Below are 25143 nucleotides of genomic sequence, written 5' to 3'. Positions count from 1 at the left end.
TGCTGCTTGCCTGCTACTTTTCTTTTTGCCAGCTGTCTCTGCTTGATCTGCCTGCATCTAACCCCTGGCTGCATATCTCCCAGACTCATCTCTTGCTCTACTCCAGTGTTTGACCCTGCTGTGAGGAAGGTCCATGGTTTTCTCCTGCTCCAGTCCCCTCGGGGCGGAGGAGCAGGGTGCAGGTGAGACCCCAGGGGGAGCAAGGGCTGTGCTGTGCACTGTCCACCCCATGAGGAGGTGGGCACTGCAGGTAGCAGAGCTGTCAGGAGCTAGAGAGTCCTAGTGGGAAGGAAGGATATGTCCTCTGATGGATCTCGTGTCAGCACCAAGGGGCATGTGGGGAATGTGGAGGTCAAAGGCAGCCTTAGCTGCAGTGACCCTGAGATGGTGGAATTCTTAAGATTCTTAGGTCAGGGAGGGGAGTGAAAAGCATTCTTTGTGGATCTGCTGGAAGAACTCTGTGGATTGTGGCCTTTGAGGGAAGAGCGGCCAATAAAGCTGACTGATACTCAAAGATCACCTCCTCCAAGCTCGAGTGGTCCATCCCATCAAAGAGAAAGTCAGGCAAAAAATGGATGAGCAAGGAGCTGCTGGTCAAATTCAGACCCCAAAAAAGAGCCATACAGAGGTTGGAAGCGAGTACAGACAACCTGGAAGGAGTAGAAACATTGTCTGAGCATCTCAGGATGAAGTTAGGAAAGCTAAAGACCAGACAGAATTAGATATGGCCAGAAATGTCAAAGACAAGAAAGGCTTCTGTAAGCATGTTGGTGACAGAAGGAAGAGTGCAGGTTATCTCTGAGCTAGTTCCAGCCTTTGATGCTGTCTCCAAAAGATCCTCATAGACAAGTTCTTGATGTATGGGACGGATGGGCAGACAGTGGGATGGGTTAAAAACTGGCTGAACAGCCAGGCCCAGATGGTAATCATCTGTGCAGACTAATTGGAGGCCAGCAGCTTGCAGCGTACCCTGGAGGTCAGGGGTGGTACAGCGCTGTTGAACCTCCACATGGACGATCTGGGTGACGCGGCACTCTCAGCACGACTGCAGACAGCAAACCTGGGAGCAGCGGCTGTTGATCCACCAAAGGGCGGTGCTGCCATCCAGAGGGACTGGAGAGGTGGGCTGGTGGGAACCTCCTGGGGCTGAGCGAGGAGAAATGCAGTTTGGCTCTCGTAGGAACAAGCCCAGGCACTGGGATATTCCAAAAGCAGCTTGACAGAGGTGGAGCTGATGGTCCTGGAGGACACCAAGCTGAGCTGAGGCAGCAGGTCGAGGCAGTGATCCTGCCCTTCTGCTCGGCACTGGTGCAGTGCAAGAGGTACACGGAGCTCCTGGAGGAGAGACCAGTGAGAGGTTGTGGAAGTGGAGAAGGGACTGGAGCACCTCTGCTGAGAGGCTGAGGGAGCTGGGACTGTTCCTCCTGAAGAAGGCTCAGGGGAATTTGTTGATGTGTTTAGATACCTGAAGAGAGAGGTGCAAAGAGGATGGAGCCAGGTATTTTTCAGGGCTGCCCAAGAGGCAATGGAGACAACTGGAACACAAAGTGCAGTGTGAACACTGGGAAGCACTTCTGTGCTGCGAGGGTGGCTGAGCTCTGGCACGGGGTGCCCAGAGAGACTGTGGGGTCTCTTTTTTGGGAAGTTTCAAAAGCTGTCTGGACGTAGGCCTGGGCACCCTGTGCTGAGTGGCTTTGCTGGAACAGGAGTTGTCCAGGTGGACCTTCTAATCATTTTGTGATTGTTTCAATGTGCTCACCAGTGGCCTGGTGCCCAGGGAAGCCTCCACACCAGCTCCAGAGGGGATAGAGCAGGAGTGCACGTCCTGGGTATTTCCTGCAGGCAGGGCTGAGCCTTGGGTTCACGGTCAGCACAACCACAGGGAATGGTGAGCTGTGTCCCAGGGCTGACAGGGGTGCTGCAGCCCCCTGTGCCTTGCCAGGGCCAGCTGGGAGCCACCCAGTGCCATGCTGCACTGCAGCACCATGTGTATGTGTGAGTGGTCCTCCTAGCCCAGCACTGCCTACAAAATGCCTCTCTAGCTTCTCACTTTTGTTATGGACCTTGACTGGGGTTTTATAGCTATATTTTTTTGTCCTTTCTTTTCCTACAACTGTCGTGTTACTAACTGTTGACTCGGTCTATCTGAGAAACCAATCTGTCAATGTAAGTGCACTTAACCCTTGGGTGTTGTCATTAGTTGATTGGCTTTTGCTAAATAAATCTTTCTATTTCTCAAGGCTTTCTGTTGTCTCTTCCTTCTTGCTGACTCTCTCTCTTTCCATACTCCTCCTGCCCTCCACACTCTGCCAGCCTGGGCTGGCAGCCAGCACCAGGGGTGGCACCCCCAGCATTGCACAGATTCTCTTGGAACTGAGCATCCTCCCCTGCGGGACCCCGCAGCTCTGAGCTGTGCTGACTGCCAGCTGACTGTGAGAGAGGGGTGCCCCAAATGGTGTTGGGGTCATCTCAGGGCTGTTTGACAGCTTGAGGGTGCTTGTGGGCTGCTGGGGCTTGCACACCTCTCCGCAGAGATGCTACGCGGAGCTTTCCAGGCGTTGGGAATTTTTGGCCACTGGGGAAGGAAAACAGCTTCTGAAAGGATGTGAGAAGCATTTTTTCAACGAGGGGCTGCAGCAGAGCTGTGCCTCCGAAGAGAGCAGCAGGCAGGCTGTGATCTGCATGGTGTTTATTGTGCAGCAGTGGAGCAATGGAGCAGTGCCCTCCTGTGGCAGTGGCCCAGCTGCTGGATCTACTCGGGCACCAAAGGGGTTTTGGTCTCCTGTACATTGTGCTCCTTCTCCAACAGGGCCTTGAGCTTGTAGTAATACACCTTGCAGCTGTAGCCCTCCTGGGAGCTGCGCTGGACATGGTTCTTGACTGAGCACAGTGTGGGGAAGATGCGGCAGCATGACATGCACTTGTAGCCGTGCTTAGGTGCATGCTGCTCCAAGGAAGCTGCAAGGATGTCTCCAGTGGTGATACTGACCCTGTTGCTGGCACTCTCCGGGGTCTGGAGCTCCTCTGAAGAGCAGGACAAAGAGGCAAGGGCCTCCAAGAGGTTTTTGGGATCCTCAGACTCCCAGGTGCTACTGAGTGGACTGGAGGAGAGGTGCTGCTGAGAGGCTGCTTTGGTGCAGATGAGGTAGCTGTACGGTGAGCACCAAGGTCTGTAGATGGTGCGGGCAGGGAGCTCGCTGCCCACTGAGGCTGTGGAGCTGCGGTCTGCAGAGGGAAGGGGCAAGAGTGAGTCAGGGTCACTGCGTGAACACGGGCACCCATGGGGATGGGAGTGGTGCTGGAGACCCACGAGGAGTCCCACTCTCAGCATAGTGTTCAGCAGAGCCCTTCTCTGCCCAGGGCTCTGGCTCTGGCTGATGGGTTGGTCTGTCTCACTCTGTGCGGTGTGGAGGTGACTGCCTCTGTCACCAGACGTCCCCCCAGCACTGAGAGCTCACCCAGCAGCCAGCTGGAACTGTCCCATGAAGTGCTGTCCTGACACAGGGGCAGAGCTGGGGGCCATGAGCTGGAGCAGTTGGAGGCAGCATCCCCAGCTTTCAAGGTTCCTGCTGGGAAGACATAAGGGTGAAAAGCACCATCGTGCAGAGGAGGGCTGCAACAGCAGGATTCCCCTCCCCATTCCTAGAATGCACCTTCTGCCATAAGGGCCCCTGTTACCCCTCTCCTGCCCATGCAGGCAGGTACATCCAGCCAGACCCCTCCTTGCTCCCCTCCCTGGATGCATCCTCAGTGCTCACCAGGCAGGCTGCACTGATCCCAGGAGAGAGTTGCCTCCAGGTTGCCTCTTCTGGGAGCATGGGGCATGGCCTCAATCAAAATAGCTGGCATGAAAAATCCATCCATTACCCCTGTGATGTTCTTTGTTGAGGCCCCAGAATCCACCAGCTGGCATTGCTAATGGCTGATGTCACACAGCAGAATATTTTTGGAACGCAAGGTTCTGCCCACCTCAGGGTTCTGGGAACCTGATGACTGAGGTGATGCTTGCTGGCTCCAACCTCAGGGCTGGTGGGGAGCAAGGGGCAAGGTGTAGGGACTCAGTCTATTCAAGCTGAGGCCAGTTGAGCATGGGGTGGTGTGGTAATGTGAGATTTTGCACACACGTGGCTCCAGCGACTTGGCCATAGCAAGGTGAGTGAGCAGTAGAAAGTGCCACTTGAGGATGTACAGTTCAGAGCCCAGGCGGTGGGTACCCCAGCAAATGAGGGATCCTGGGGGCGTCCCCTTGCTGTATCCCTTGACAAACCTTCTCTCTCTTTCTTTCCACAATCTGCTTCCCAAGCTGCTTGGTGCCAGGTAAGAGATGTCGTCAGTGTGCTGGTGGCAGCAATGTGGTGCCCTGAGATTGTTGCTCCCCCACTATGTCCTCACGGCATGCACAACACAGCTGTGGGGCTACAGAAACGGTCTTTCTGTCCCCATGTGGTGTCCTCCCCATGCTGCTGGGAGGCAGCCCTGGGATGATCAAGTCCCCGCATCCCGCCTCATAGCCACTCTCTGCTTCCTTTCTTTTCCAGTGGACCATAGTATGTTTGAGAACACCAGTGCTGCCACGGCACCCACCCCACGCCTGCAGCACGTTCCCACTGGTGCCTTGCCACAGCCCTCCCGCCCCGCTGGTAGCCAGCACCTTCGTAACCTGGGCAAAGCCATGGGGGCCAAGATGAACGACTTCCTGCGCCGCAAGGAGCCGGCTGGACCCCCTGACGTGGGAGTGATGGAGGTGAACACCAGCGCCGGCGCCGCACTGGGCATGGGGCAGTCAGCAAGCGAGGATGGGTGAGTGTCCCTGCCTTGCACAACCCATGGTAGAGTCCTTTGGGTTGGAAAGCATCACTGCCTCTCTCTGCTTGCAGGAGCATGGGGCTGGATGCTTTTCCCCGGCTGGACCCCCCACCTCCCATCACCAAGAAGCGGACACCGCGTGCCCTGAAGACCCCGCAGGACATGCTCATTGCACCTCAGCCAGAGGGCAGCAGCACAGAGGAGCCCCATGAGCCACCTGCAGCACACACCGACCTCGCGGAGGAGTGGCCAGGAATGAGGGACATCTCCTCTGCGGAGCACCCCGGGGTGCTCAGTACGACCGGCAACCCAGGGCCGAGTGGGGACCAGCCCACCGCTGTCCTCCCTGTGCCCGACCTCATCCATAAGGGTGGCCTGGAGACCCCACCTCGCACGGAGAAGCCCCTCCGGGAAGTGGGCCTGGAGCAGGAGTTGTCAGGGAGTGCAGGGCATGCAGAGCCATGCACCCCCAGCCGGGAAGCAGAGGGTCCCCATCCTGACCTGCTGTCCTTCGAATAGCAGCGGGCAAAGGGCACTGAGGGGGCTGGCTCTCCCAAACACCTCTCTCTCTGCCACATGCTGTTCTTGGGGTCGTTATTTTGGGGAGAGGAGAGCCCCAGGGCAGCAGGAGGCATCTCTGAAACGGCCTGCGGTGCAGGGATCCTCCACCCCCCACCTCGTCTCTTCTCCCCAGGTGCCCTGGAGGAGCAGAGCCCGACTCGGGCAGCCGCAGGAGCACCGGCTCCCTGCCCACACCTCTGTCCCACCACCACCTGTGCCTGCAGGCTCTCATAGCCCGGAGGTGCCCCTCGGCCTGGGGGTATGCACAGCAGGGGTTATCCACACGGGGAACTGGCAAACCAGCGGCTGTGGGCAGCACTTCTGACCTGGAGCACAGCGGTGGCTTCGAGGGGGTTACGGTGAAGGTTACGGTGGGGATTGTGATGGGGATTATGGTGGGGGTTATGATGGGGGTCATGGGGAGGGTGAGTCGGGGGGAAAGCGGTCAATTTGTCATCCCCCAGCCGCACAGCTGCGTCCCACCCCCGGCCCTGAGGCCAGCGGTGCCGGCGGCACCCTCTATTTATGTTGTCTGGGGTGTGTACGTAGTTTGGGATAAAAGATGCGAATTGCACAATAAAGGTTTTTTTTGTAACCCACCGACACGCGGAGCGCCCGCGCAAACGGGGCGGGGCGGGGCCAGGAAAGCGGGGCGGGGTGAGTGGGCGCGGCCTGGGGGTGCGATGCCCCGCCTCTCCCCACCCCACTTCCGGTGTCATGGCGGCCGCAGAGCGGCGTCGGCCGGGCCGGGGTGCGGGCGCGGGGCGGGCGTCGGCGCGGCGAGGCGGCGGTAACAGCGGTAGCGGCGGGGCGATGTGAGCGGGCGGCGCCATGTCGGGGTGCGTGTGGGGCGCGGCGCCGCCGCTGCTGCTGGAGGCGCTGGGCCGGCTGTGGGAAGTGCAGGCGCCGCTGGGCAGCGGCTCCTCGGCCTCCGTGTACCGGGTGCGCTGCTGCGGGGACTCGCGGGCCCCTCCCGGCGCCGTTAAGGAGTTCGTGCCGCCCCCGGCCCGGCCCGGCCCCGCGCGCCGCCCCGGCGCCCGCCCGCCCGCCGCCGACTGCGCCGAGTACGGCTTCCGCAAGGAGCGCGCCGCGCTCGAGCAACTCCGCGGGCACCGCAACATCGGTAACGGCCGCCCTTCCCTCCCCCCCCCCCCCGCTCCTAGGGCGCTCTGGGGATACGAGGCTTCGGCCCCACGGGGGCTGTGGCTGCAGGGTGGGCACGGGGGGCGGCCTGGGATGGGATCCCCTGACGGCGGCCTTCTTCCTGGAGGCTCCCTAGGCCGCCGGGGCAGAAGGTATCGCCCTCGCTGGCAGGGCTGCCCCTGTCGGCTGCGCCACACGCGGGGGGGCTGTGGGTGGGTTTCTCCTGGGCTCCGTTCTCTAGGTGTCGTACGGCGCTGCCTACCGCGGCTCGGTGGGCAGCGATAGGGAAGAGCGCCATCGCTGTGTGGTTGCTCCTGACCGAGGTTTACGACCTGTCTCGCTGCAGTGACTCTGTACGGCGTGTTCACCAACCACTACTCGGCCAACGGCCCGTCCCGCTGCCTGCTGCTGGAGCTGCTGGACATCAGCGTGTCCGAGCTGCTGCTGCACTCCAGCAACCAGGGCTGCTCCATGTGGATGATCCAGCACTGCGCCCGCGATGTCCTGGAAGCCCTGGCCTTCTTGCACCACAAAGGCTACGTGCACGCAGACCTCAAGCCACGCAACATCCTGTGGAGCGCGGAGGAGGAGTGCTTTAAGCTCATCGACTTTGGACTTAGCTTCAAAGAGGGGAATCAGGTTTGGAATGCTCTGCTCTCAAAAGCAGTCGCTCTGTCTTGAGCTGTGCAGATCTGTGCTGCTTTCAGCTGCTGGGTGTAGGAGGGGAGGTAGCATGGTCAGAATGGGCTGGTGCTGAGGGTTTCCTGGAAGGCTGAACTGTTAGCTGGGTCAGGAAACAGAAGCTGTGATCCCATTCCCTGTGCATGTCTCTGGTTAGCGTCAGTGTCTACGCACAGTTGTGGATTCCAGAGTTAATGATACAGCTTCCTGGAAAGTTTGCTGTTTTTTACGTGGTCAGACTGGTGGGAGCAGCTAGCTCTGTCAGATCTCCTTTTATCATCTCGTATCGCATGTAGTAGTAATCCAGGCTTTGCTGTCAGCCAGTTGCATCATCCCTAGCAGCGTCCTTGCTCTTGTCTTTACTTTCATCTTATCTTCAGCAGCTTCCCTTTCTATTATCCTGGATGCTTCTTTCCCACGTCATTGTGCTGACCAAAGCCCTGGCCGTGGCTAGGTGGCGTTTGTTCTTTCCAACATGGTCAGGTCTGTGCCTGCTTTGTGCTACTTTCCTTCCCTCACTGTCACTTGTTTGTTTTGGTGACGGGTTGTTTTTGTAAATTTGTTTTTGCCCCTTTTGTTCTCTTCTGTGGCCTCCTTTTAAAGCATGGACTGCTTGACTTTCTGCAGATAGCCTCAGGAGGTTCTGCAGTTGGCTCGATGGAACTGCCTTTCATCTCTCCTGGTAACCGTCTCTGAGGGGTATCAGGAATCTGATCTGAATTCTCATCAGATAGCCTCTTAACAAATGAGCCTTTAGTCACAGGGTGGTAGGTGGTGAGTGAGCTGTGACTCTTCTTTACACGCATCCTGCCTTGTCCCTTTCCTCGCCCTCAGAGCATGTCAGAGATCATACATTCGCATATTTCTTTGACTGGTCTACCCAGTATTGACAGTTAGGCTCACTGATCTGTGAATATCTGAGAACTGCGTGGGCGACCTGTCTGAATTCTTTGGTACGGCTGATTTGAATGTGTGTGCTTAGCAGCTTCTCCTTGTTGTGTTTGGTTTTCCCACATTCTTGGCTGAACACCGTTTCGTGCTGGTAATCTGTCGCTATCAGCAGAAACCACTCTTCTGGTGTCCTGTGTCTGATGCAGATATATTTTTTTTCCTTCAGGTCTGTGTTTTGCTGCTTGCTCAGTGAGTTGCATCTTAATAGTTGACCGTGTTTTATTTGCTTCCACCATTCCTTCCAATCTGCTCTCTTTGGGCTGAATTTCTTTCTCTGATTCTCGTAATTACTCTGGCTGTTGGGATGAACCATCTGACCCTGCTTTGAATATGTACTGGATGTCAGCCTCCATTCTCTGCCCCTTCTCAGCAGAATATATGTGTGAATTTCTTATCTTAGTCAAGACCATGTTCCTCACACTTCTGACAGCTCTGCCAGCATTATCCTTACGTAATTTTTCTACAGTTACTGTTTAACAGGGAATGGCTGTACACAGAGCAAGGTCTCAACCACGTAAATCTCTCAACATATTTCACATGGTAGGAGTGAAATTCCATCTCTCTATTTTTGCCAGTGGCAATGACCACTGTGTTCTCTGCATCTTGAAACGTCCTTTAGTGGGGCTGCTGAACTGCTGCTTTCACCTTGCTAGAGGTTCTGTTCTTTGTTGATCAGAGAGGGGTACCCTACTGTGCAGTTTATCTTTTTTGGTTCATGAAATGCTGCTGAGCTCTGTTGCTTATAAATGCCCTTCGTAGACTTTATTTTCAATTGGAGAAGCAGGTTGTTTTGGTTTTAATATATCCCCTATGTAAGAATTCCCAGTCTTGTGCCTTGTCCAGGAAGTAGTCTCATATTCTTCTGTTGTTCCTTGAGTTACATCAGTGTATTATTGAACAGATACTGGACAGAGGATGACTAGACAAAGCCATGTCTGTCTGATGTAGTGTTGGCTGTGGGTAGGAGCTTGGATGGGAAACTTTCAGAGCTGCCCCTCAACCCTCACAACAGCCCTCGTATGATTCTGTCATTGTCTTGTTTTAACTAGGCAGTGTGTGGGTATTTCCCTCTGCCAGCCACAGCAGCTGAGCAAGTATTGATTGCTGCAGCACTTCTGACTGCAAGGGGAGAGAAGGAAGAGGTGCGTGGGAAGCAGCTTTGATAATTCCTTGTCTGGGTGTTAAATGCCTGCTTCATTCTTCTAATATTTTGTTCTGGAGATCATCAATGCTTAAATAATGAAGGCTGTTACTGATCCTCACTGTTCAGACTGAGCTGTTTGTGCTCTGGTACATGGAGCACATTTTGGTGTTCCATCCACCCTTATTCTGAAACTTCCAATGTCCTCTGTACATGCAATGTGACATCCAGGTTCTTTCTCCCAGCAGTGCTGTAATTCAGAGAGCTCAGGTGTTAGTGGGATGACTGCTGTGTTGCTGGGGGGTGTTTTCTCTTCCAGGTAGTCTTATTGTTTTGTTTTCTTTTTCCCATCATCAACACAGCAGTGCAGCAAGTTGAGCTGCCTTCTGACCACACAGTACTGACTGTACTATGCTTTCAGTAAATTTAGCAACAGTATTTTGGTGACACATCTGTAAACTCATTTGAGAGTAGAGCACTTGTATCTGTGAAATTAACTTCGTGTGTTTGCTTGGTCTTCTGTAGGATGTGAAATATATTCAAACAGACGGGTATCGGGCTCCAGAGGCAGAACTGCAGAACTGCCTAGCACAGGCAGGGCTCCAGAGTGAGACGGAGTGTACCTCTGCTGTGGATCTGTGGAGTCTGGGAATCGTTTTACTGGAAATGTTCTCAGGAATGAAACTGAAACATACAGTCCAATCTCAGGAATGGAAGGTGAGCAAGAACTGCTGCTGGCTTACACCAAACGAGTTCTCCTCCTGCTTATTTGTACCTTGGATTTGTAAGGTAGCACCTGGCAACTAGAAAGTATTTCCTTGATGTTTCTGTAATCCTATTGACCTGGGAATTAAGGTTTCAAAGCCTTAAAGACCTCTGGGCTCTGTAGGACTGTGTCTGAACACTGTCTGTGTTCAGCCTACTGAAGTTGCACAGCTCCAGGACTCTGTTTCTGGAGCCTGTCTCTCCTCACGAGCTGTGAGGTGAGTTTTTCTGACTGTAGTGTTGCACAGATGGAAGAATGAAATAGCTAGGTGGTGACTAGTTCAGCAGCACCATGCTGCTCAACAATTATTCGCTGTTTCTACCATAAAGTCTAACTTTGGACCCTTTCTAGCCTAACCTGCTGTAGGGAACCCACTTGTGCAGGAGGGTTGGACTAGGCAATCTCCAGAGGTCCTTTCCAGCCTGTATGTTTCTGTGATTCTGTGTTAGCTCTAACTTGGGATTTTTTTTCTCCTACGTCTTTATCCTGAGAAAACAAGAGGAAGGCTCTGAATTATGAGCCTTGAGCCGGATTCTCTCCTCTCCTTTCTGTGAAATAACTTTGTTTCCTGCTTCCCTTCCCAGTAACAGTATCCTTTCAACATCATAAGGTTCTCAGTGAGAACAAATCTGTGTACACATGACGCTTTCCAGCTTTCACATGGGCAAATGACTCAATCTCAGGTGAGCCTGCAGCATCAGGGATCTCTAGTGTAACACCAGAGTGTCGGAGCCCTCTGCATCCAGTTCAGAAAATGATGCTTAACCCACCTCTCCCAGAACCTAGGTTATTTCAAGCTTTGCACTGTTATTTGCTTTCATCCCTAATGACTGCTGCTGCTTCTTTTCAGACAAACAGTTCTGCCATCATTGATCGCATTTTTGCCAGTGAAGGGGTGGTTAATTCAGCCATTCCAGCTTATCACCTCAGAGACCTTATTAAAAGGTACCTTTACTGCATTTTATGAAATGTTGCTTAAAGATGTGCCCTGTGAAGTCTTGTGCCTCGCTCTTGGCAACTTAAAGCCTACTCCCACCACTTTTTTTTTTTTTTTTTTATTAAATGCCCTTGTCACTGTGCTAGTAACAAGTGCAAGCATTATCTGTGTCAGCACTTCACACTTCACACCAGTGAGTCTGTATTTGGATAAAACTGGAAAAGTAACAATGCAGTGAAAACTTTGCTGCTTTAGGGGGACTACTGTCAGAAACAAAAAAGGGGCAGACAGGATTCAAATGTATTTGTGCAACTCTGTGCTGAGAGGTCTGCAGAAGAGATCTTCCTGACTTCTGACATTTCTTTGAAGCTGCAGAGTGTATGAAGCCACAACTTGGCAGAGAGCCACTTCTCAAGTTCAGTTGGGGATGCTCTGAGGCAAGCCCTGGGTTATTAGCTGCTTTGAATCCCATTTGTGACAAGATGTGGGTGCTCCTTGGAATGCAGTCATTTTTGTGTGACTGTAGATGTATGTATGTCTGAGACAAGGGTGGAATAGCTTGGAGAGGCGAAGCTGGTACATATAGTGTTCATTGTAAACCTGTAAGTGAGAAACTCCCTTAACTTGGTGTTGAAATGCATCTCAGAGCAACACCTCTTGTATTATGCTTTGCAGATGCTCTCAAGGAATCCTTCTGGTGTGATTAAGCTGTGAATTGGAAGACGTGCTCTTGACTGTTCTTTTTGTACCATAAGTGCCCTAAAGATAGGATATTCCTCAGTACTGCCTTCTAGCCCAAATTGAATTTGTTGATGAAAGAATGTTGAATGCAAGAGCATAAGGATGTCTTTTCTCTTCCAGCATGCTTCATTGTGACCAAGGCAAGCGAGCCTCTGCTGAAAAGGCTTTGTGCAGCCCATTCTTCAGCATTCCCTTTGGTAAGCTGTGCATGTTGTCTTTGCTCACATGGTTGTGCATTTGTTTCCTGTCTTGTCCTCATTGCTGCTGGTTTTGTGGCACTTGTCAGACCTCTGGTACTGCAGCACGCAGGTCGAGTGCTGTCCTTGCTCTCAGCACTGCTCTGTCCCAGTGGATGTGTGGGCTGTCACTTTTCCTTCCCAGTAAATTCTGCTCAGGTTTAACTGACTGAGAATGCACTCACAGCCTTATTCAACCAAGGGGACAGAAATAACCAATGTACTTAACTGGAATTATGACCATTAAGGTGCTTTTGAAGAGTGCGATGCTATTTATGGTAGGTGGATGGATTTTACTATGCTAACAGATTCCCAGGTCAGAAGCCAGGAATATGAGCAATAGCTGGTGGTCGCATCTGCTGCTGCCTCCTCTTTGCAGGCTGAGCAGTCCCAGTGTGTTTTCACAGTGCTGGAGCCCATCTTGGGCCTGGAAAGCAGGGAGCAAGTCAGGGCCTGCCTCTTGTGGTGTCCATGTGGCAGGTCAGACAGATGCCACTTCTCTTTGATCTGGAGATTTCTCTTCAATAGAGAAAAAAGGTGGTGTATCCCCAGGACCCTCCCTGTGTGGATTGCGGGCTGTCAGCAAAAGATGGGCTGTGACAGTCCTGTTCAGGCTTATACCCCTCTGCATTTCATGTTCCAAAAGCAATACGGTAGCACTGTTCAGAGCTTCCCTGCTCTCAGGAGCACTGGTGAAAAGCTCCACGTCCATCTTTTCTGCAGCATAAATCAGTGCATCCAGCTTCTTGATGGGCTAGCATTTTCCCTTGAATCTGAGCCCTACTTTTCCTAAGCTACTTGCTGTTGCTTGCAGTGAAAGCTGTTAAATATTGCATCTTCTGAGGTTGCGTTTAGATGTTGGGGTCTCTGCATATTGAGCAAAAGTAACAAACTCATTCCTGTTTTAAAACTTCTCTTGCATTTCAGAAACTGTGGCTGTTGTAATCAAAGCCACCTTCCATAAAAGGAGTTGAACCTTTCTGCCAGACTTGCTTTAGAGCAGAGGGAATAGTATATTGGCACCGCTTTCGGGTCTCATTTTGAACACACAGGCCTTAAACTGTACCTGTTTGTACTGGGAAGGTGCTTCTGTGGTTAGTGCTACAAGATTATACAACAGCTTCAATTTTTCTTAGTTGCTGGTTGTCTTCTTTGCCCAGGTTATACGTAAGCATGTCTGCACAAAGAAGCATTTACAGTTGCTTTCCTACGAAGGCAGAATATGATCCGTTGTTACCTTTCACTTGGACACAGCTGTTCTGTTTAGAGCAAAGACAGCTGAGAATGGCTTTCCTTGTCATTTACAGCCAAGTCTTTACTTCCCAATCCCTCAGCTTCTTTCCTGAATTGCTTGTAGACTGCAGCATGCTGTGTTGTCAGTGTGGTTGGTATAATCTGGGGCTGAACAGGAGCATTGCTGCTAGGCAAAAAGTACACCCTAGGACAGAAAAGTATTGCAAGAAATGCATTTGTCAGGTGGCTCTGAGTTGTAGGTGTTTGTTTGTCTCCCTTCTCTTGATTTCTGCTCCTGTAAAGTTGTTCACAGGATCTCACCTTCATTATGCGGCCTGAACTTGTTAGCACTGCTTGATCATTTTCCCTTTTTCTGCTGCAAGATCATGTGTAGGTCTTCAAAACAACATGTTGCATTTGGATTTTGAAGATGTTAAGGGAAGAACTTGAATATAGTGTAGAATCAGCTGAGCCTTGTGCCTTAGCATAGCTTAAGAACTGAAGTTATACAAGCTGTCTGGCTTGTTTCTAGCTTGTCTGGTACCAGTAACAGGAGGAGCAGGTTGCAGAATAGTTCTTTCATCTTCTCTCATTGCTGTATATAAGGGGTAGTTTGCTCAACTATCATAGCCCTTGAGTCTCATCAAGTTCTAAATCTGAGCTAAGCAGGCACAATGCTAGTCTTAATTGCTGTTAGCTTGGTAATTTCAAAAGCAGTTTCAAGTGCTAGCCTCAGTATAATTGCAGACTGTACTGAATCCTTTGGGAGAATCTATCTGTGCACAGGCAGATATGTTAGAAACGGGGAAAATATATTGTCTGTGTAAGGTAATAATAGATTGAAGCAAAGCTGTATTGCAAAGAGCAGCGAGTTCTTGTGTATGACAGGAGTGCATGTTGAATCAGCTTTGTCTTTGTGCTCCTTTGATTTCTTTTGTTTTCTCTAACTCTGTGGTGTCAAACAGCTCCCCATATCGAAGATTTGGTGATGCTCCCCACACCTGTGCTGAGGCTGCTGAATGTTCTAAGCGATGCTTCTCTGCAGAGTGAAGAAGAATATGAAGGTTGGTATGTGTGCTCTGCATTTCCCACATAGCAGTGTCCTCTTAACTGTTTTGTTTGGATTTGGTGATGAGAGAGCAAACAGAGGAGCAATTAACAGGCACAAGAATAACGAGCTTCTCAGCTGAGCTCTGATACCAAAAGGGTCAGCCGTGCCAACAAAAAGTAGGCTAAGACTGAAAGATTGAGCCAGAATGCAGAGCTTATAGGGAATTCTTAAAGAATCCCAGATATAAAAAAAATTTCCTATCTGTTGAAGTGCTTACAGAACCTGTAATGTGTTTGTGGCTCTGAGCTTCTGCAGAACGTGCACAGGACTCTGTGGAGCCCAGGAGCAGAATCCTCAATAGTTTACTGGTTGACTTATCCAAGATCTCATAAGAGAACTGAAATAAATTGAGTTCTTAAACTGTAACAAAGCTATACTTGATAGGTAACAAGGCATGCTTGTGGAATTTACTTTTCTGCTTGCTTTCCAATCCCAGTGAGTGGGCACAAGCTAGAGATCTCAGGGGATAGAAATTTAAAAGGCTGTGTTCCGCTCACACAAAGACTGCTTTGTAGCAGCTACTTTAGATCCCTTCCTCCAAGTGCCATAACCAAAAATAAGTCACAAATCCTGAACGATTTAGCTACTGGAAGGCCAGGCTTCACGTGCAAGGAGAAGTACTATCTGTTCTCAAGGATTCCCTGCCTGCACGTCTGTGACTGGGGCTCAGTTCAGACACTCTCTTGTTACATGTGGCTGTTGAGCAGTATCAATTTCTGCGGTGGGAATTCTTGATCATTGATTTTAAATTGGAGAGGGAAAGATTGTGTTGACTGGAAGTTCTGGATGTTTTCATTTAGCCTTTGGTTGTTTCTTAGCACACTCTAGTTTGCAAAGTGAAAGACAGCCAGCTCTTTCCTTTTCAGATATCCTGGAAGACATAAGGGAGGAGTGTCAGAAATATGGACCAGTGGTTTCCTTGCTTATTCCAAAGGAAAATCCTGGTAAAGGCCAAGTAAGTGAACGGAGGGAAGAGGCTGTGCGTTCATTCTCATGGTCACTCTGAGTGCTGCAGGACTGCTTTCTCAGCTCCTGACTGGCAACAGTGCTAAAAATAACTGGTTGTCTTGAAGGACAGCACACGTTCCTTCCCAGATATGCAGAGTTCCCTAACCTGAGAGGACCCCAAAAACAGCTTTAGAAGAGGGTCTGGAAAATGGGAGAGAATGGGAGAAACCAATGCGTAGGAGAAGAAGTGTTGAGGATGCAGAGCATTACCATAATTTCTCCCACCTTACAAAACACACTGTCTGCAGAAATGAGGAGTGAGAATTGAAATTGCAGCTCAGAGGTGCATCTTCTTCCTTTTTAGCTCCACTGCCCTGGATTCCTCCACAGATGGAGGGGGAAAAATTTGCTTAGAGACTGTTTTCTCAGTTGCAGAGTTGGGAGGGGGGCAGGTGGCATGGTGCCCCAGGGGCATTACTTTTCCTCTCTCTTTTTCAGGTCTTTGTTGAATATGCAAATGCTGGTGATTCCAAAGCTGCCCAAAAAATGCTGACTGGAAAGATTTTTGATGGCAAGTTTGTTGTGGCTACGTTTTACCCACTGAGTGCCTATAAGAGAGGATATCTGTACCAAAACTTGCTGTAGGCAGTAGCAACAATCAGGAGAGTTGTCTCACTCCTCTTCCTCACGTATTTTACAGTTGAATGTACAAAAGAGCTTCCTAGCCCTGCTTCTGAGTCATCTGTAAAGGAGAGATGCAAAGGACTGAAACGGGCTTTGAAACCTTTACTGCTGCTTTGTGATGTGCAGAGGAGGCCTGGATGGCTTTAAGCGTGTGCTTGTGTGTGTGTGTATGTGTGTGTAGTGCTTGCTTGTTTACATTGGATGTTTGGCTTTGCCTGCTCCTGCGGGCACTCTGGTGACTGGAAGGTGGCTGTGGGAGCCTTGCAGGCAGAGCAGGTCTCTGCAAGCACTTTCAAATGATGGAAGTGAGACCACTGAATGTCCTGGCCTTAGCCTGGTTTTGCTCTGCAGAGAGGATTTCTTTATTAAGCTTTCCTATGATTCCTGTGCTCTCCTCTAATGGGGAGGAAGAAGGCTTCCCTGCCTTTGCTGTTTGTGGTGAATCGAGCAGAAGCACCATTCTTATCCTCTCAAGATTGTATTGGGAAGACTTTGAGTCTCCACTTCCCTTAGAGCAAAAGGAAGGAAGCATGAAAATGGTACCTGCTGAGCCTGCAGTGCTACCCTGTCACTGACTGGTGATCTGAGAAGAGCCGCATGTCTCACCTGGCACAGATGGCATGCTGGGCTCGGGGAGCGAGGGATGGCTGAGCTGAACTTGCTTGTGTGTGTGGGATAGGCAGGGACTGACTGGGTGTGGTTAAATGTCGTCAGAGCAGTGCCAGCCTCAGTCCCAACACAACCTGTAAGCACTTTGTAGCCTGAGGTGATGTGAAAACTGTCACATGGAGTCATCTTTCTAGCGTGCACCCTGTGCTGGCACTGACGCTCTGAGCTCTGATGCCAAATCATCTGTAATATGCAAGTGTCTTCAGGTGATGCTTTTGGAAAGGGGTGTGCAGTATTCTTTGTGTGTCTGCAGGACTTCTGCCTGAGAGTCTTACAAGAAATAATGTATTTGTCTGTTGTAGGTTCCACGCTTGGCTTTTCTGTGTTGTGCATTTTGTTTTTGCATTAACCCACTAGACTTGTTGTAGATTAGAAGCACTGACACTTTTGGTCCTTAATAGGTTGCACAAAGGGCCTGAGGCAATCTGAGATCCTGTTTGGAAAGGGCTTGGTCAGTAATGACTTAACTGGCCAGATTGATGTCTTTCCCAGTGTCAGGGACAACAGCCACAGGCTTCTGGAGAAAGAACCTGGGTGAGCAGCATCACCACTCCCCTCTCTGCTCATGTGGCTTTAATGCACAGGCAAAAGATCCCTAGAGCAGCTGCTAGCATGGAGCAGCCAGATGGTTGCTTCTCAGGGGCACACAGACCCATGTCTGTGTGCAGGGACAGACAGCCCTGCACAGAGGGGAATAGCATATTCCAGCATGCAGCCCTGGTACCAGGTTAGTGATGAGGAGAGCCCTCCTATCACAAACCCTCCTGAATTCTTTTCTCCAGCTGGAATACTTGAAGGCAGCTGCCCAAAACTGTCTCTGACAGTTAATAATACCTGAATTACCTTGCAGTTTACTTCCTTGCAGTTTACTTCTTGCATCTTGCTGATGCTGGACTTGCTGGAATCCTGCACTTAAATGGTCCTCCTGATTTTTGCCCTGTGTGTGCATGTGTGCAGTGTGTTGGAAGAACCAACATCTGTAGCGTTTCACTAGTCTCTGTGCTGGCGTGGAGGCCTGTCTACTACAGCCCTTGCCAAACTTACGCAGAAAGGACCAATCTCTGAATTTTCTGTAGCCTTTGAGGTGGTAGATTTTCCAGGAATAAAAATCCCACGGTGTGTTTTAAGGTATGATTTGCTGATCAGACTGTACCCAGAATTATACTACTTTGGTGTACGTAGCTGTAAAGCAGCTTTGCTTAGATGGGGTGTGTGATTCATTGCTTTTAATTCAACTGTCCTTGCAGTGAAGCAGCTTTATTGTCTGGGAGGATCCAGACGATGGTTGGATTAGGGTTTTTTCCTATGTGAAGAGCAGTGTTTAATTTGTATCAAGTGCTCTAAATGTTGCTAGGTAGTAACTGACCTCCTCAGATCTGAGTTTTTGCTGTCTCTGGCAGGCTTGGCCATTGGTACCGGCACTTTGGCCCAGGAATTCCCAGGTTCAGTGCCATTATGTCAGCAGCACAGAGCTGGCTGTGTTGTGCCTCAGCTGGCAGAGGCAGGGCTGAGGGATCTGCCCAGCTAAGTGTCAGCCATGGTAGCATGGAAGGCTCTCAGCGATGGTGGGACCTGTGCATCTCTCCAGTGCTGGGAGCTGCTCTGCTCTCTTTCAAGCTTATCTCCTTTTCAGGCAGTTGGCTTTGAATTTTTGGTTAAAGGTGAGAGCTGTGCCAGGAACTACATACATCTGAAGATGCAAACTCCTGCCGACACATTTTCTCACTCAATGAGACCAGGCTTGAGTGCTGATTCGAGCAAAAAACCTAAGGCTGTTGGTTTTTTTTTGTTTTTTTCCCTGCTGGCTGGAGTTGAAGATGCTGATCTCTGTCACTGGGTCCAGTCCCTGACTTTTCCCTGCAGGCTGCAGGGAGGTGTAGAAATTCCTCAGAACAGAAGCATTTTAGCATTATCTGTCACCATCTGCCTGCAGCTTGATAGAAGAAGGCTCTGAAACTCACCCTGGTATCTCAGTGAGCTCTTGGTGGTTTGGCATAAGTTCCAGCCCTGCTAAAGCCTGTGTTCCTTAACTCTAGATTGTACCTGAGTGTGCGTGACGGTTCGATCTAAAGTGACTGTTTGGCTGTGGATGGGCATGGCTCTCCTTGTCTCACAGTACTACTTGCTGAAGGGATGAGGTGTTGAGGTTTTCCCCCAGGTGCTTGCAGGTTTCTTGGTCTGTGCTGCAGGTAGAGCTTCCTCCTATGAGCTGTCCTTCCCCACAACAGTGCTGGGTCTTTCCCTGGTGCTGCAGCTGTCACTGTGGTCATGTTCCCAGTGCAGGCTGTGGAGCCCTTGCAGCGTCTGGAGAGGAAATTGTGGCTGGGAGAAGGTATCATCTGGGGAGAAATCTGCTTCAGGGAAAAGGATGAAAGGTGAAGTCTCTGGAGACAGCACAGCTGTGAGCGGTGTCCCTGTGCAGGGCTTTTCCTGGCTGTTAAAACTGAGGGCCGAAGATGGAATGAAATCCAGCAGCCAGTTTCAGCTGCTGTGTGCGTGCATGTGTGCGAGCAGGGTGAGAGATAAAGTTCTTTGCGCTTCCAGCTCTTTATTACATCCAGGGAGAGTAACTCTGGGTCACTGCTTGAGGCACGGCCAGATCCCATCTTCATTTCCAGCTCCATCCCCGCTGCTCTCTCGGCACGGTGCCGGCACGGCACACCTTGGCTCGTCCTCCTCGAGCACTCGGCGCAGCCCCTCCTCCCCCTCTCCGGATCCGTGACCTCGCTCTCCATCCGGGTTAGGTGTGAGCCGTCGTACCCCGTCACGCTGAGCGGCCGTGTGCTCGTTCCCTCCCCGATGATCAATAAATGACGCTTGGAGACACGGTAGCGTGCAGCCAGCTTCATTCGCGCGTCATCCACGTGGCGGGGCCGGGAGGCGGCGGGACCGCGCCGGATTTGCGGCTCCCTGCGGGAGCGGTGCCTCACGGCTGCCCGTAAGCGGGGGCTGAGGGCCAGGCCGCGTTGCGCAACCGCCCCGTCCTCACGGCGGCTCCTCGGGGAGGGGGCGCGGCCCCTGCGAAATGACGCGCGTGGCACCACGAGCTGCTGTGACCGCGGCCGGTGAGGCCGGCTGCCTGCGGGACGGCCCCGCTTTCCGCTGGGGAGAGGGGCCGCACTGGGTCTCCGTGCGCTCGGAGCGGCCCGCCCTCCCGGGGCCGCGCGGCTTTCTTCCCGCTGGGCCCGCACGCTCCGCCGACGTGGCGCCCGTTGCCATGGCGGCCCGTCGCTCCCGCCCCCCACCCCTCTATCGCTGCTCTCATTGGCCGAGGTTCGGGGGGCTGCGCGTGACCCCGGCTCCGATTGGCGGCGTCACGAGGAGGGCGGGCCAGTGAGGACGCGCGGGGCGGTTCCGCCTCCGCCCGCCATTGGCTGCGCGGCGGCGGAGGCTATAAAAGGGGCGGCCGGCAGCGGCGGCGCCGCGCGGAGGGATGGAGGCGGCGGGCGAGGGGGTCGTGGAGGGGCTGCGGCGGCGGCTGGCGGCGGGCGGGCAGGACCACGTGCTGCGCTTCTGGCCGGAGCTGGGCGCGGCGGAGCGCCGGGCGCTGGCGGCCGAGCTGAGCGCCATGGACGTGGCCGAGATCAACCGCTTCTTCCGCCGGGCGCGGGGCGGCGGCGCCGGCGGAACGGTGGCGGCGAGGCCGGACGCGCGGCTGGAGCCGGTACCGCGGGACGTGCTGGGCAGCGCCTCCCGCGACCGCTGCCTGCTGCCGGGCTGGGAGAGCCGCGGTAGGTGCGGGGAGCGACGGGGCGCGGAGCGGGGCCGGTGTGCGGAGCCCCACGCGTATCCCATCCCTCCCGTGCGCAGGGCTGGCGGAGATCGCGGCGGGGCGAGTGGGCGCGCTGCTGCTGGCCGGAGGGCAGGGCACCCGTCTGGGCGTCCCCTACCCTAAGGGCATGTGCGACGTGGGGCTGCCCTCCCGAAAGAGCCTCTTCCACCTGCAGGCCCAGCGCCTGCGGCGGCTGCAGCAGCTCGCGGAGGAGCGGCACGGCACGACGTGCAGCATCCCCTGGTGAGCGATCCGGGGCTGCCGTGGGCCGGTGTGCTCCCGTGTGGGTCGGTGCGTTCCCTGGGCTGACGCTTCCCTCCAGGCTGGCATATTGTGGGTGATGCCCGCTGTTGGCTTGGCTCTGTAAGTCCCTCGTGGAGTGAGGATGCCAGACCCCATGTTCCCCCACAGGTACATCATGACGAGCGGGCGGACCATGGAGTCTACCAAGGAGTTCTTCCAGAAGCATCGCTACTTTGGCCTGAAGAAGGAGAACGTCATCTTCTTCCAGCAGGGCATGCTGCCCGCTCTGGGCTTCGATGGGAAGATCCTGCTGGAGGAGAAGGGCAAGGTCGCCATGGCGCCAGGTCCGTGGCTGGCAGCAGGTGCAAGGGGTTCAGTGCTGCACCCCGGCCTGTCCCCCACTCCCCCAGCCGGGCTCCCCACCGTCAGCCAGCCCAGCCCCTCCCATGGGAGCAGGCGGTGGCTGTGCCGTGACGTGTGTGAATGACACAGGCTGGGAGGTGCCGGCTTGGCAGCAGGGCTGGGGTGGGGTGTAACGGGGCTGGGGAGCCTCTGAGCCCCCTTCTTGGCCATGCCGAGGAGGAGGGCCCAAAATGGCTGTGCCCAATGCTCCTTCCCCACCCCAGATGGCAATGGGGGTCTGTACCGGGCACTGGGGGTGCACGGCATCGTGGATGACATGGAGCAGAGGGGTGTGCAGAGCGTCCATGTCTACTGTGTGGACAACATACTGGTGAAGGTGGCTGATCCCAGGTTCATCGGGTTCTGCCTGGAGAAGGGAGCGGACTGCGGGGCTAAGGTATGGTTCTCAGGCTGCCCTTACCCTGGCTTCCCCAGCCCCGTTCCAGCTATGACAGCCTGGACACACATGCAGTGGGTGCAGCTAACACCGAGCACAGCTCCACGTGTCAGCTGCGGGATGTTGCACACCCAAAGCTTTGCTCAAAGGCTGGATTAACAGCAAAAGGTGCTGAGCATTTGTGTTTGCTTTGGGCTCGGCTCTGGCAAACAGACAGTAGATCTCACTGACCTTGGTGCTGTTGGAGCTGGGAAGGGAAAGCGGTCCCTCCCTCTGGCTGGCAGGAGGAGAAAGTAAACCCGGATGCCCTTCTCCGGGCAGGTGGTGGAGAAGACCAACCCCACGGAGCCAGTCGGCGTGGTGTGCCGTGTGAATGGTGTCTACCAGGTGGTGGAATACAGTGAAATCTCCCTGGACACCGCGCAGAAGCGGGGCCCAGATGGGCGGCTGCTTTTCAATGCCGGCAACATCGCCAACCACTACTTCACCACCTCCTTCCTGAAAGATGTTGTCAAGTACGGGCTCAGCTTCATATTTTGGACCCGGTCCTCCAGATGAGATGAGCCGTGGCCGGCGTGGTGTCCCTGTGCCTGCCTTAGGCTCACTCTCTTGGCCCCTTGCAGCACCTACGAGCCGCAGCTGCAGCACCATGTTGCTGAGAAGAAGATCCCACATATGGATATTGAAACGGGGCAGCTGATCCAGCCTGAGAAGCCCAATGGGATCAAGATGGAGAAGTTTGTCTTTGACATCTTCCAGTTCTCAAAGTATGGCTGTCTGTCCCTGGGCCACGGGTATGGATGTGTCCTTGGGATGCCCCAAGAGCAGACCCGACCCTCCGTGTCCTATTTTTCTCCCCAGGAAGTTTGTGGTATACGAGGTTCTGCGTGAGGATGAGTTCTCTCCTCTGAAGAATGCAGACAGCCAGAACGGCAAGGACAACCCCACCACGGCACGGCACGCCCTGATGTCCCTGCACCACCGCTGGGTGCTCAACGCAGGGGGACACTTCGTGGACGAGAATGGCACACGCCTCCCTGCCATCCCCCGGTGAGCTTCTGCTTCCCTGGAAGGGCAGAGCCTCCTCCATGCCCCTGGGCTGGCTGTAGGACATCAGGCAGCCCCTAACCTTCCTGGTGCCGGTTCTCCTGCACTCAGCGCTGCCGCCGGCAGATTGCAGCACCCCTTGGCCAAGAGACTGCTGCCGCTGGTTGGAGATGGCACTGAGCAGAGCGAGTCGGGTGTCTGGCTTTCCCATCCTTCTTAACCCTTCTTTATTCCCACGTAGCATCACAAACGGAAGGTCAGATGCCACCCCTGCCGATGTCAATGACAAGTAACTATACATGCCACCGGGCTGCATGGTGGCGGGGCTGGGTGTAGGTACTAACGGGCTGCAGGCGGAGCGAGGTGACCGGGCACTAACAGGGGCTCGGGCGCATGCTGCCTGCAGGCATGTCTTGCTGTAGGAGAGTGGTGGCGCACTTCCTTCCTGGTGCTCCTTTCCGCAGAGGCTTTGGGAAAAGGTGAAGGGTTCTGTGCTGCTGTGGTGAGCTGGTCCCTGCCATGGTGGTGGGGAGCAGCCCCAGGACATGGGAGGTGACTGATGTTTCCCAAGATCTGCCCGACACCCAGCAGGTCGCTTGCTGGAATGGAAGGAAAGGCATTGCACACCCTGAGCAGGCTTTGATGTAGTACGTGTTGGCCATAGTGGGGATGGCCAGCTGTGCTCAAGAACTCCAGCTGTTGTGCTCAGGATTCAAGCTGACATAAGCAGAGCCGATAGCAAAAGGGACACGTAGATGCCCCATCCCTGAAGGCATTTATGGCCAGGCTGGATGTGGTTCTGGGCAGCCTGGTCTAGTGGTTGGCAACCCTGCATGTAGCAGTGATGTTGAAACTAGATGATCATTGTGGTCCTTTTCAACCCAGACCATTCTATGATTTACAAACATGGGAAGCATAGAGAGGTGTTAAAATTATTGCTCTAATAGCAGCATGCTCTGCAGGCACGGAGATATCTGTGCTCCAGGCACTGGGCTTATCTCAGAAGGATGCACCAATGGGTTGGAGGGCACTCCCACTGCTTGCGTTCCATCCCCTTCATAGACACTGCACTGCTGCCTTCTGATGGATGCACTCGTGTTCTTGGTTTCTAATTCAGAACTCTGGGTGCTGCCAGGCTTATAGATGCCATCATGCAGTTAGAATGTAGGATAACAGCAGCAGATAGCGGCAGTTCTGCTTTTTTTTCTTCAATACTGAATGTTTTTTAATGCTACTTAGTGATTAAAGCAGTCAGACCTAAAGGAGGACACAGGCACCAGGACCCCATGCACCGCTGTGCCGTCGCTGTCCAGGAAGGGGCATCCAGGGGTGGTCCTGCAGCGGCTGGGGCAATCCCCATGGCAGCAGGGTGCAGGAAAAGGGAGCATCAGATGCAGTGGGGCAGAGGGCTGGGGGCATGGTGCTGCTGTAGTGCACACAGAGATTCTTCTTAAAGCTGTGCCTCGAGTTCTCTTCTAGCTGCTGCCCCTATCTAAACCACAGCTCACGCCTACTTGGGGAGCACACAGTGCTTTGCTAACCAGGGGGCCATGTGCCAGCAGCCTGCCAGCACCAGCCCCCAGCCCCCAGTTGCCTGTGGGGGGCTGATAATGGGTTCTCTCTGCAGTCTGAAGGACGCCAGCGACGTGCCCATCCAGTGTGAGATCTCCCCCCTTGTCTCCTATGGTGGAGAGGTAAGTATGGCTCTGCCGTGGGGCAGTGCCCACCCTCCTCCCCCTGCCTAACAGGTTGCTTTCTGCTCCACTAGGGTCTGGAGGAGCTGGTGAAGGAGAGGGAGTTCCGTGCACCTTTGGTCATCGATGAGGACGGGACCCACGAGCTGGTGCACAATGGCATGTAGGCAGTGCTGGGACCCGGCCGTGCTTGGACATGCTGCAGCTGTGCCTGGCTCCGACGTGTTGTCTGCTTCTATTTATGTTTTAATTTAAAAACCAAACACTTGGTGGATGCCCCTGCTGTGAAGCACAGAGGCGGTGCTGCTCTTTGCACTGTGGGTGTGTACCTGTAGACCTGTACATACCAGTGCTCAGTGTACCTGCAGAGGGGTTTTATGGTACAGGGCTGGGGTTAACCCTGGATTTTTATTTTTCTTGAAGCAACGTGGCTATTTTTTTTATAGGATCCTTGTTGTGGCCCACCCCCTTTTTGCTCATACTTTGTACATTGCACAACTGGAATTGCCCCATTAAACCTCTATGTCCTTCCTGGCTGCCACCTGGTGTTGTGCGGCGGTGACTGTGTGCCACTGTTGTTGCAGTCCCTCTGGGCACCAGGCTGGGGCGGTTGCAGGGTAGTCCTGGGGATGCCCGTGTCCCAAAAGAGAGTTTTCAGGGTGTGCTGGGGCACTGCAGGGAGGTGGGGGCTGCTGGTGTTTGCCTTGGCTGCTGGGCTGTTGGCACATCAACACTTCTGCATCGGGTCCTGGGATGGAGCAGTGCTGTCCGCTGCCAAGTTATGTGAGCACTGACTTTGGGTAGCAGAAGGTGTGGGGTAGCTGTGCTGGCGGGCACGTAGGGGTGGTGGGCACGGGGTAGAACTGCCTGCCCCCGGGGGGTTGCGGCACTGGGTCTGGCAATGGGAGACAAGGGGCTCCAGCATGTTGCCACAGCCTGACGCTGTTGCACAAAGCATGATTAAAACCCAATATTATTAT

The 25143-nt window shown here is 53.5% G+C and overlaps 3 protein-coding genes across 5 annotated transcripts; 2 read left to right on the top strand and 1 right to left on the bottom strand.

Moving 5' to 3' along the window:
* Positions 1-2752: 2752 nt before the first annotated feature.
* Positions 2753-3864, bottom strand: SPATA46 (spermatogenesis associated 46; the record flags this gene model as incomplete). 2 transcript variants are annotated; one of them, XM_079535400.1, is made up of 3 exons in its annotated part: positions 2753-3225; positions 3459-3569; positions 3759-3864. In XM_079535400.1, 3 exons carry the CDS (start codon positions 3862-3864, stop codon positions 2753-2755), a joined length of 690 nt encoding a protein of 229 aa, XP_079391526.1. The 2 variants fall into 2 exon arrangements, with proteins under 2 accessions (XP_079391526.1, XP_079391527.1); XM_079535401.1 differs by having other exon boundaries at positions 3459-3566.
* Positions 3865-6198: 2334 nt separating this feature from the next.
* UHMK1 (U2AF homology motif kinase 1) lies at positions 6199-15900 on the top strand (the record flags this gene model as incomplete). Of its 2 annotated transcripts, none has more annotated exons than XM_079535332.1 (8): positions 6199-6490; positions 6857-7149; positions 9809-10000; positions 10900-10994; positions 11848-11924; positions 14162-14260; positions 15174-15262; positions 15754-15900. In XM_079535332.1, the coding sequence occupies 8 exons, from the start codon at positions 6199-6201 to the stop codon at positions 15898-15900; spliced, it is 1284 nt and encodes a 427-aa protein (XP_079391458.1). The 2 variants fall into 2 exon arrangements, with proteins under 2 accessions (XP_079391458.1, XP_079391457.1); XM_079535331.1 differs by having other exon boundaries at positions 6199-6505.
* Positions 15901-20041: 4141 nt separating this feature from the next.
* Positions 20042-24330, top strand: UAP1 (UDP-N-acetylglucosamine pyrophosphorylase 1; the record flags this gene model as incomplete). Its single annotated transcript, XM_079535713.1, has 10 exons — positions 20042-20339; positions 20419-20623; positions 20792-20967; positions 21250-21422; positions 21744-21937; positions 22046-22189; positions 22284-22472; positions 22711-22758; positions 24097-24163; positions 24238-24330. 10 exons carry the CDS (start codon positions 20042-20044, stop codon positions 24328-24330), a joined length of 1587 nt encoding a protein of 528 aa, XP_079391839.1.
* Between the last annotated feature and the right edge of the window lie 813 nt (positions 24331-25143).

Source organism: Tetrao urogallus, assembly GCF_951394365.1.
Source record: "Tetrao urogallus genome assembly, chromosome: 5".
NCBI lineage: Eukaryota > Metazoa > Chordata > Aves > Galliformes > Phasianidae > Tetrao > Tetrao urogallus.
This window is presented reverse-complemented; position numbering and strand designations above follow the sequence as displayed.